The 11,995-nt window shown below is 40.2% G+C and overlaps 2 protein-coding genes across 2 annotated transcripts; both read left to right on the top strand.

Annotated features, from left to right (window-relative positions):
* The first annotated feature begins 862 nt into the window (after positions 1 to 862).
* On the top strand, positions 863 to 5,289 carry LOC112566383 (keratin-associated protein 4-3-like). The gene is made up of 10 exons (XM_025242548.1): positions 863 to 974; positions 1,302 to 1,343; positions 1,468 to 1,540; positions 2,090 to 2,268; positions 2,578 to 2,665; positions 3,115 to 3,125; positions 3,600 to 3,690; positions 3,901 to 3,917; positions 4,337 to 4,421; positions 4,726 to 5,289. Exons 1-10 carry the CDS (start codon positions 945 to 947, stop codon positions 4,884 to 4,886), a joined length of 777 nt encoding a protein of 258 aa, XP_025098333.1. The 5' UTR covers positions 863 to 944; the 3' UTR covers positions 4,887 to 5,289.
* A 1,392-nt stretch (positions 5,290 to 6,681) lies between these two features.
* On the top strand, positions 6,682 to 10,874 carry LOC112566382 (keratin-associated protein 9-1-like). Its single transcript, XM_025242547.1, has 10 exons — positions 6,682 to 6,800; positions 7,040 to 7,102; positions 7,250 to 7,322; positions 7,541 to 7,725; positions 8,214 to 8,283; positions 9,154 to 9,164; positions 9,562 to 9,652; positions 9,873 to 9,889; positions 10,161 to 10,245; positions 10,450 to 10,874. The coding sequence occupies exons 1-10, from the start codon at positions 6,771 to 6,773 to the stop codon at positions 10,608 to 10,610; spliced, it is 786 nt and encodes a 261-aa protein (XP_025098332.1). The 5' UTR covers positions 6,682 to 6,770; the 3' UTR covers positions 10,611 to 10,874.
* Positions 10,875 to 11,995: the final 1,121 nt, after the last annotated feature.

Raw genomic sequence — 11,995 nt, 5'->3', positions numbered from 1 at the left:
TATATATACGAGTATATGTGTGTATGTGTGTGGTGACTAGAACTACGCTGTAAATTACTCGCCCTAGGTGCGCCAGCTACCTGTCGATCGTCTTCTTCATGGACTTTGGTCCCACTTCTTAATGACGCCCAGCCTGTCCTCACCTTTGTATTCATAGTATATTCAATGCGAAAACTTTTATTGGTTCCTGTCTGATACCTTCTGCAATGTCTCTCGTCCTCACAGACTCTAACAAAAAGTTCAAGATCATCAGCTTTTCTCCGACTCACGTCTTGAGCGTGGGAAGGCTTGTGCAAACAGTTTGAAAGAGGCGTCTCTTTGTACAGACGATAACTGCCATCCTTAAAGATCTAATGAGGAGCAAATTGTTTCCTGATGTTCCTGATGTTTAGGATTAGCCCTGAATCATGAAGGCTACCTTAAATTTCTGTAACCAAAGGTATGCTTGTAGAGAGAAAATAACAGAAAAGTCGAAGCAGCTTCTGAATGCAGGGAAACAAACTCTGCCATCGAAAAGAGAAGGCATGAAAGCGGCAATTAGAAAAATATTGCACCCCACTATGCCTTTAACACTTTGGATGTCATAAGAAAACAACAAATGTACTCAGAGCTCATAAATATGAAACGCCTTTAGCGTGTTTTTTTTTTATAAACACCGGGGAGACAGGCTCAGTCTTTCATACAACTCTCGTTTCTAAATCCGGCTTAGTCCAGGGGTTATCGGAGGTAGAACTGTAACACATCTACCCGGGGTACTCCGAGTGACACAAGTGCATGCAGAGGAGGCCAACCAATATTAGGGTATAGTCACGTGACAGTATTGCACGTCACTTAGTTCAAGGTGACACCATGAGATCTGTATTTACACCGGGATAAACTGAAGGCCCGACACTCGGACTCCCGACTGGCCTCCGGACAGGACGTGACTTCAACTCATCTGCAACATGTTGGTCATCTTCATCCTTGCTGCACTGGTAACGAACTTTATTCGTAGTTAACGAGCTCGTATTTCTTGAGCACTCGTCAGAATGTTGAAAGCAATAATAAACTAAATCACGATATATTCTCGATTATATGTAGATAGCATACGGACAAAATAGCTCGTAGTAACGGATGTAACTTCAAAGACTAAACATTTTTATTTCATTTATCACTTCAAAACAGTAAAAAGCACGATGAATTCCTCTTTGTACTGAGGTGTAAACATGGATATTTCAGAATATTTTTGATATCATTTGAGGCTATTTTCAACACATGCTTATTTATGACTCCAGAGTAAACTTGTTTACTGACTATTGCAGGGTCTCGTGCACGGCTTCGACAATCCGTTGTGCATCGCGAGGGTAAGACTTTGTCTATCCTCGGTAGCTAATAAATAAATATGTATAACATGCCTGTGAATTATTTGATGAATATTCAATTACTGTTTATGTATTAGTTACCCCACAATCTTTTTATCTTTGGCAGAAATGTCCATCAGGCACATTCTGTCGCATCGTCGTTGACTCGACAACAGGTGTTTCATCTCCGAAATGCTTGAGTAAGTACAGGTGTCAGCTAGTTGTATCCACATCTTGTGAATGGGGTCTGTGGGGGGAAAGGTCAAGCTATTTTGGGTGAGGAGTGTGATTGTAGCACGGGGGAGCAGAAAAACGTGTTTTTAGGGTTTACTTTAGCACCGAGGAACACCCCTTGAGAGAGAAGAGATGCAGAGAGAGAGAGAGAGACAGAAAGAGAGAGAAAGCTTCAACATTGGCGTCGTCTATCTTTCATGTTCCAAATTCAAATGAGTGCATGCATTAAATCGCCAATGCTGAAGCTTTAGAGGGCAACGGCGCATCTCTCATCACCCTTACCTATTGTTAACCTACAGTAAATTTTCTTTGTCGTGAAAAATAGCTTCAGGTGAGGAGAGAACCTTTGGTCAATAAGACATGACGACACAATAATCTCAAATATAAACTTGTTTACAACGTGTTTACGTAAATGTAACAATGTCATAAAGCGCATTAAATGTGTTCGGTTAGGAAGAAATTAATTAGAGATCTCTACGAACAGATATCAACTTTTGGAGTGTTGTTGATTGTAGAGGGAGGCTACTGTCCCGAGCCCCCGCTATGGGAGGGGCTGCTGTTTGGAGGCAAGCAGTGTCAGAGGCAGTGTGAGGAGGACACGGACTGTGCGGGGGGACAGATCTGCTGCAACGACTTCTTTGGTTGTGGCAAGAAGTGCAGAGATCCCCTCCCTGAGTACACGTGCGATCATTTGGTGAGCGTGCGTCAGTTAGTGAACGTGTGTGCATGTGTGTGTGGTGTGTCTTTGCTTGTGTAGATGCACGTGTGTGTTCGTGTGGCTGTAGAAAGCTTGTTGTTTAGAGCATAATTGATATCGATTTCTATCGATCTGTTGTCTGTTGGAAAGTAGTATCTTTGACATCTTTGACATAAAGGCTGAGCGTGACAGCAGTTTACCTGCACACCTTAGCACCTGCATGACGTACATGGTGACGTAGCCAGTCAGTTGAGGACTTTATTCAAGCGATGCCAGTGACTAATTGCTGTGTTTGCGGTGTCACAGAGATGTAACGAGGGTCAGACGTGCGTCATGAAGGAGACTCAGTGCTCGAGGCCTGTGTGCTTCCCAACGCCCACCTGCATCAGCAGCAGTACGGCATCCTTCACTCCACATGGGGGGGGGGGAGGCTTGGAGCTTGATTCACGGGCACAAGAATCTTTGAATTTACAATTTGTTTATAATAAGCAACCTCTATGGTCGTTTTTTAAGTACTAAAGGCAGACAAACTAAGAGTTTATCAGGAGGCGACCCAGTCAAAAGAAAAAAAAAATTCAAGATCAGTTGGATTACTTACATAAGTTTTAGATGCTGAAGGAATCCAAAGAAATGTACAAAAGATCAACAGATTTCATTAAAGACAAAAGTATTTTTCTATTTTTCTTTGACAATGATATCACACCATACCTTTGACACATATACAAGATAAATTTGAAATGCATATTAATGCTTCTAGTAAACTGAAAATCTATATCGATAATGCTACTAACTTGAAACTGTGTACCTGTACCTAAACAACAATTTTTGATTTTATTTTTTCAGCTTGCAACCCTGTAAGTATAGTTTTTTTCTTGTTTACTTATTTACTTCATAAACAAAGAAAATAAAGACGGATTGGATTGCTTAAAACAACAAATGTGAAAAACAACTTAATAATAATTTTGTAATTTAACTCCTTTAGAAATATACTTTACATTTGACACCTATCTGCAAAATGCTTGAAATGGTCTACTAATATCCCCACATTTATTCTTGGAAATCAATGGAAAATAGTAATTTTACAGGTTATTATTCTTTTGAAATGCAGTCAGCAGCTGCTCTTGTAGTACCACTTGCTATTCCAAGCAGCCTCCTACTGACGAAAGAAATAAAACCAGTTTACTTCCAGACACTGTTTTTTAAGAGCTATTTAAGGCTGATTTGAAACTTCCAAGAAATGAAGTGGGCACGAGGTTTAGTCCCGTGTGGCTACAAGGTGATAGGTCAATGGTGTTGACCCTAAATAACACATTTCGTATTTCATGTAGGTGTGCGGGTCAGGACTGACGTGTGAGATGGACGTGGATCCATCCTGCACCAAAACACCTTGTCCGCTCGTGCCCCGATGTCTGCCAAAAGGTGAGAAACTGTCTTTGTGGTCTTGACAGGAAGGAACAAGAATGCCACCTATATAGTTATAGGTTATTTCAATATCACGATTTATTTGAAATGAATTTGTGTAATAAATCATGTTCTAGACTATGTGAGTTGCGCGATTTGTCTCCCTTCCACTAAACTATCAAAGATTGAAATTCATATGTTAATTAAAATGGTTTTCTTTTTTTTCAGTTCCAACTTGCTCCCCTGTAAGTATTTTAAATACAATAATCAGCCAGGCTGAAAAAATTCAAATTACAATACTACGCAACAAAATACTGTAAAATAATTGTTAAGAAGTCGGTAAAATTCTCTTCATTAATAGATCATACTTATATCGTTTATCATATATATTTACAATAATAATTATTTTCATATACAACATGTATTATAATTTCATACTTTTGGTTCATTTAGAGTCAGATTTAAAATTCTGGTTATTATATTGTTATACAATCAAATTGAAGGAGAACCTGGATTAATCTTACAAACAAGATTCATCAATGAAAAACCTACTTACAAAACCGACTTGACAATGCTGTTACAAAGTTTAATTAACAAAAGATGTAATGACAGTAATGTCAGTAACAGGCTGGACTGAAGTCATCATAATTATTTTCTCTGACAGCCGTGTGCCGCTGGGTACTCGTGTTTGTTGACACAAGCCGCCGGGTGCATCGCGCCGCCATGTCCCAAGGTACCCCAGTGTCGGCGTAAGTGCAATGTTTGTCAGTTTAATTAATTTAAGATGAACTTAACTGTTAGTTTGTTTTGCCCTTTTCTCTTATTTTCCTCATCTTTTTCTACCGTATAACTAACTTACACACACACACACTGAGTACGTGTATACACACATACCTAGTGCACATAGTTGCTACATTTTAAAATAAAAACTATGAATTTTGCAGATTTTTCTTACACTAATTAAAATCAGGAAAAAGAAGTGATATAAACTAATGTCTTGTTTGTGTAGTCTGGAAAATATTTTTGTTACATGATCCGATTTTGCTATCACAGCCCAGTGCCTGGCCTACCCCGGGGGTATCAATGAAAGCAACTGCATCGTGACTGACTTGTGCTCCTCGTCCAACTCTCTCGCCCAGAACCAGTGTGTGAATGGAACTGTGTGTTGTCAGACCGTGTGTGGACGTCGCTGTCTGCCGCCAAGACCCCTGTGAGGGATGAGCATCTCCCGATGAGCATCCGTTGTTGTCCGTCACAGACTGCCCCACCATGTTACACTTCTGTCATTGAACTTCAATCTGGGTTTCCATACATGTCTTTCCTAACCAGACATTATATTGTCACAAAAAGTAACCTTTATCTGGCTAGTGTTTAATAAAGGACCATAAACATATATTTAACGAAAAACGATTGATTTATGAGAGAAACTCCTTTGAATGGTTAAAAATTTTTGTTCTCAAATGTGGGAATGTAACCTTTACATCGTCTTCAGCTTTTCATTAAAAAAATGTATGTGAGAAATACAGATTTACTTATGTGCGCCAGAATGTTCAGGAACTTAAAACCTTACACTGACAAAGAAATCAAAAGGAAGACGACGAAAAATGTATCAAGTAATAAAACTTTCTTTTAACAAAGACTTGTTTGTAATGAATGAAGGAAAGGTACATTCACATGTACAATTCGAACATACATACATAGGGTCCAATATCTGGAAAGTATTTGCATACAGACTTTGGAGTTAAATAACACAAGATGCCATAAGGTCAATAAGCAATAAGCTAAGGTCAAAGGGCTGGTCATGTAACAAAGTATATTTTAATTTATCCCACACATGTCAATAAATATAGTGACTGAAGTTGTTACAAATAGGAAAACAACTGAAAAGCAGCGGTATCAGTAAATCAAATACTACTTGCCTTGAGTCCATGATGGCCAAACAGGAGCAGGTCCGAATGAATTAGAGAAGGAAGCTTAATTTTCCGAATGGTAAGTTGACGGACTATTATCAAGCAGACATTATCATAAAAAGAGTTCAGATGACTCACCTCAAAGACAGCGTGAATGAGAAGAGTTATTTTTAAAATGATTATTAACTAAGTTCAAATTTTATTTACTCATTTCATATTGTAACAATGGACTGATGAACATTAGACACAAAAACTTCACGCAAATCAACGAACAAATACGAAAAGTAAGGGAGAGCAGTCACCCTCGAGCCATTTACACGAGGGGACATCACTCTCGTAATAAACAACCAGGGCAAGTACTTTAATCATATTATTTTCATATTCTGATATAACATGACTTTACAAAACTATCGATCTTCGTGTTATTTTATTGCGTGAAAATATTCCTGATACTCTATACACCACGCATCAGGAGGCATAACTGTTATCTCACGGAGAAGCTTCTGTGACAGAGTAGCTTTATTCAAATAATTATTCCCCTTATTATTAAAAGCTTGGCTTGTTGTTTCCGGATGCAGTTGGATCTGTGTGTGATATATGAAACCAGGAAAGCTTAAGTCTCCATCCGCAGCCATGGGAACTATTTGTTTATCCGCCAGAACCAAATGGCGCGGGGCGAAGGGGGAGGCGAGGTTGACTGACCTGCTGGGAGGACTGTCATCAAGTGAAACCAGAACTCACAAACAAATATCACATCACTTCTCTTCAACAGATCTCTGAAGTAGAAATACAACAACAAATGTCAGTTAGGATTAAAACTCGATGTGTTTGCGGCAACAGTGTGTCAACACATCTCCATCCGCCACACGATAGTAATATAGTTGTTTATTATTTCAGGCAGCAACTGCTAGCTCATATTCTCTGTATTAGTTTACCAGAGAACGATGGGTTACATTTCTAGGGATTATTTGTAATCCTTGTTTATAACATCCGGGTATTAACTAGAGATTATGTCGGCCCACGTTTGTATCTGTGACAGATTATGTGAGCTTATGTATTGTAACAGCTGGAACACGTGTCTCTTGATGATTGCAGGATGCAAGGTGCATTTATAAAGATGTACAACTGAAGGGGATAACAGATTACAATTCCATTTTGGACAGAGCGTTTGTGCAAACCATCGTCAAGATGTTTTTGTTCTTTGTTCTTTGTTCACTGGTATTTAACTTTCATCTTTCTTTCGTACAACAGTCAGAATGTTCTGAGTAAAACTATATTAGATAAGTCTCTGAGCAGTATCGCAAGAGATAGCTAGGATCGTTTTGTATGCCAAAGTGTTTGTAATATAAAATACTAGGAGTTGATGTATTACAATGCGATATAAGATGTTTAGATACTTTTTTCCAGGACACGTATGTCAATAAGTGAAGGTTCACAATGTTTGCTGAATGTTCCAGGGTCTCGTGTGCGGCTTTGACCACCCTCTGTGCCTTGCCAGACTTCGAGCTTCTGCTTCATCGGTATTTCATGATTGCAAACCTTTTTATTAACAGCGAGAATTATCTTGCCCCTATACTTAAACCTGACACTTAACTGAAGTGCATTGACTGCCATTGGTAGACAATAACTTATTCCGTGGTTTGAAAAAGATTTATTTTTACCTGTAGGGCCTCTGTCCGGGGGCCGTCTGTCGCATCGTCCTTGACTCCACGACAGGTGTTACATCTGCTAAATGCATAAGTGAGTACTGGTGTTAGTGATTTATATTAATTTCTTGTCAATGGGAGTGAAGATGGAGAAGATGAAGCTAATTTTAGGGTGGCGTGGGTGTAAGAGAGGAAGGCGGAAATGTCTTTAGATGATATGTTACTGTCATTGGATGCCATTTGAAAGAAGACATTGATGGATAGTCGATGAGAGAGAGAGAAAGAGAATTAATAAAAAGCCATTGCTTGCAGAGGGCGGCTACCACTACTGTCCTGAGCCCCCGCTGGAGGAGGGGCCACTCTTCGGGGGGCAGTGGTGCCAGAGGCAGTGCGAGGAGGACACGGACTGCACAGGGAGACAGGTCTGCTGCAACGACTTCTACGGTTGTGGCAAAAAGTGCCGTGACCCACTTCCGCTCTACACTTGTGAGCATTTGGTGAGTTCACAGTTCACGTGGTGAGTTTACAGTTCATATGATGAGTTCACAGTTCACGTGGTGAGTTCACAGTTCATGTGATGAGTTCACAGTTCATGTGGGGAGTGCACAGTTCTTGTGATGAGTTCACAAATTATGTGATGAGTTCAAAGTTCATATGGTCAGTTCAGTGGTGAGGTACAGTTCATGCATGTGTGTGTTAGTGAGATGTTGAGAAAGTTTGTGTACAATGTTAGCACGGAATCATTTACATCATTCTCTCAACTGAGCACCACAGACATCTGTGAATAAATTGGATGTCACCGTTTTTTAAAACTCTTTCAGACCATGGTGATGTTTGTAGGCGTGTGTATCTAGAACTAAAAATGTGGATATTCAACAGACTTGGGGAAATGTTATTTTGCTCTAAACTCTACCTCGGCATTAGTCAAAAAGAAGTTGCACTCTTCCACACCTGTAGGATATTTTCATGCACCCTGCCGTTGCAGAAATGTACTGACGGCCAGATGTGTGTCATGGCGGGGACTGAATTACCAGCACCTTCATGCATCAACAGCAGTAAGTGGGAAAAGTAAACAAAAGAAAAAAAATTATTGTGGTTTTGAGGCAGACGAAATTATATAATCGCATTTTCTCGAAAGTTAGAGTGTTAGACAACCTTGATGTGCGACAATGGCTCTTGAACAAGAGGCAAGCCGATAGAAAGTTCATTGAGTGGCTTTAGAATATTTCTGTCTGTGTCTAGAAAGTGTTGGAACATCTCTTGTGATATTCTATCTGGATGATCTCTGACTAAGCTTCGACTTTACTCTGAAGCCAATTTAAAGGCGATTATATTATAGAAATTTGCACAGTACTGAAACTACTCTAATTAAAGTGACCACAGACACATTAACGGATGTTGACAGTAGTGATGTTTGTGTTTTAACTCTACGGGGCCTGTCTGCTGCATTTGGCACTATTGACCACTCTTCTCCTTCAAAGACTTCCCACTGGATTTTTTAGTTACTGTGCAGCAAAACAATGGAGATCTCCCCTCCCATATCCACCACCTACCCACCATTGAATCCTGCACTGAAAAAAACATTTCTTCCTGAGCTTGACTCCTAACAACTGTCCACAGGAGGCTGCTCCTTCTTCAAACACTCCCCACCTTTTCATTCTTTGCGACTTCCCTTCGTCTGATGAATCATAACACTTTTAATTTTTTAGCTGATTGCTCTCTGCATTTTTCTGTATTTTTCTTTTATTAGTCATCAGTGCTGTTGTTCATTCTTTCATTCCTTTGTATGTTACCCATGTCTCGTTGTTTACCCATGCTCCTTACGAAAGTGAATACTCGCTATACTAATCATTTTATTAGTAGTACTAGCAATAACTTTTAAGACGTATGGCAAACCTCTAATATTATTTTTATCTTTTCTCCAGCCTGCAGCCCCGTAAGTACAACTTTGTGTTTTACGAAGTTTGGTAGGTTAACAATCAGACAAACAATAGATGGACTAGAATATCAAAACGTCAGAATTTCATTAAGAATAAATATTCTTTTATCAAATTATAGCACGTTACCTTACCTTTCACAATATTCTGTACAAATGTATCTCTTCCTAAATCAACCACGATTATTAATAATCAGTTAGTAATGCAAAACCAGCAGCTGGCTTTGCAACATTCAAGCTAAATTAGATCGTTGAGTAGCTACCAAGAACGAAATATTTTGTCTGCTTCAGGAACTCAAGTTTTATTGTAACAAGGTAACGGAGCAGCTACTCACTGATAAAACATTAAACTAACAATGAAACTTTAATTAAATAGTTTAATTATCATTGTGTGTAGCCTTGTGGGTCAGGACTGAAATGTGAAATGGACGTTGACCCATCCTGTACCCAGACTCCCTGTCCTCCAGTGCCCCGATGTCTGGCGAAAGGTGAGCAACCCTGGGCTGGTCAGTTAATTAATCGTTCTTTCTTAATTTCTTTTTATTATCAAGCACCTCGATTATGCTACTTTTGACGATTTCATTGTTGCAAACTGTCCATTAATTAAAATTGTAATTATGTTGATAACTTACAATTCAAAGAGTTTGTACTAATTAAGTCATGGTTCATTAAAATACATGTTAATTAAGTTCTGTTTCTGTGTTTCAGATCCTGCGTGTTCCCCAGTAAGTGAAGTCTTCAGCATTTATAGGTTTTATGCTAAAGTGTATAGGATACAATAGACTCAGACGATCCCTGTGGTGGTGGTCACATTAACGTTACCTCCCCTGGCAAACTGCAGTAGATGGAGCCAAAACTCACTCAAAAAGTGTAGTTTATTAATGACATTAGTAACGATCACTTTGGTGCAGAGTTTGACAATCCTGACATAAGGCTATGTGATAATTTCAGATGGGTCAGACAAATTAAATATTATTGTCAACTTTTCTCTAACAGCCATGTGCCCCTGGGTACTCGTGTTTACTAACCCAAGTCCCCGGATGTAGCAAGCCACCCTGTCCCAAAGTGCCTCAGTGTCGACGTAAGTATACAATCTATTCTCTCAGTTATACGGGTGTGCGGGTGGTTTCCTTTTTCTCTTTCGTTTTCGATATCAGAGACGCAAACAAACAAACAAACAAAAACAAACAAACAAACAAACAAACAAACAAACAAACAAACACACACACACACACGCCAGGGCTCAGTACTTTCATCTCATGAGACTTTTCCCCTTACCTCACAGCCCAGTGCCTGGCCTACCCCGGGGGTATCAACGAAAGTAACTGCATCGTGAGTGACCTGTGCTCACCGTCGCCTTCTGTCGCCCAGACTCAGTGTCCGGGTGGAACCGTGTGTTGTCCGACGGTGTGTGGCCGTCGGTGTCTGCAGCCGCTACCTGTGTAAGACCCACGTCACGTGACTGACACGTGTTCCTCACGTAGTGTTCTGCCACACACTGCTCACCACGTAGTGTTCTACCGTGCTCCACGTGTCATCCATACACCGAGACAAGCTAGAGGGATTCTTCTACTCTAGAGCATATACGATTCAGACATTTTTTCCAAAGCTGACAAATGTGAATATTTCAAATTTTTCGAGACCTTGATGCGAGTTACAGGCTTACTCAGCAAATGTATTTATTCTTGAGGAATAAAGATGGTAAACTAATCAGGTAGAAATGCTTATTTGAAATGAAACCACGAGAAGTCGAGCTCCTGCACTGGACTCAGTATATGCATGAGTATCTTGCAATGATCCAGTGGTGTCAACTGTCACAGGAAAGCCGCAATAGTAAACAATTTATGAAAGATGTTTAGGTATTTCAGTGTACAGCAGTATTATAGTCGGCTTAATGTTTACCTGTTCTGTGCTTCCAGGCCCGTTCTTAGCCCCCGCGGGGCCAGAGGCAAAGGGCATGTGCGGGGCCCTCACGATCACACGGTTTTAGTTGCGATCTAAAGTCACATATCAATCAAAAGCGCGGGGCCCCTTGAAGCGCGGGGCCCTAGGCAGATGCCTCGTCCGCCTGCCCCTAAGCACGGCCCTGGGTGTACCCATAAGTTTTCGTTCTTTTCTTTGTCTTTTAAAGAAAGGTTGGCGAAACATTCCTCCTGGGGATTTTTTTTTGAGTGGAGTACTACAGGTTTGGTCATGTACCGTTATTTTTTTCTCATTTATTAACCACTCACGTGTAAACAACTAGTGATGTAGGTCCTAGTGCAAGTGTCCTAATGTTTACAGTCTATATTACGGTACTGAATGAAATTTAGATAGTGACAATCGAATGGTAAGCATGTTATTATATACTGGGGAAATAATTGATGATTAAAATTACAAGGACCCCGGAGACATCGTCTACCCCGGGGCCCCGTGCTGGCTCTTGGTCTCCCTGTGTGTGTGTGAGCGAGGAGAGAGAAAAAGCTTCTTAGTTTCACACATTACACGAGAAACGAACCAGTCGCGAAAAGAACACGAGTTGTATAGGAGAGAAATGCAATACAAATGTTGGTGACATAACACATCGTACATCTCGACCTTTTCATGGGTACATCTAGTATGCCTCCATCATCATATCTACTATCTTGTCCATAATTGTCTTTCTCAACTGTCATCGTGATAGTCATGATGCCTGTCATCTGAGCGTTCATGTGGTATCCGTACTTCCAAATGCTTCTACCAGTTAAGATGTCAGCTTTCAGCTAAATAAACAAATACTCAAAAACGCATGGATCCATAAAATAAATGGAGACAAACGCACAGGTAAACTCGTGCACGCACGCGCGCGCGCA

The sequence above is a fragment of the Pomacea canaliculata genome, linkage group LG6 (assembly GCF_003073045.1).
Source record: "Pomacea canaliculata isolate SZHN2017 linkage group LG6, ASM307304v1, whole genome shotgun sequence".
Lineage (NCBI taxonomy): Eukaryota > Metazoa > Mollusca > Gastropoda > Architaenioglossa > Ampullariidae > Pomacea > Pomacea canaliculata.
This window is presented reverse-complemented; position numbering and strand designations above follow the sequence as displayed.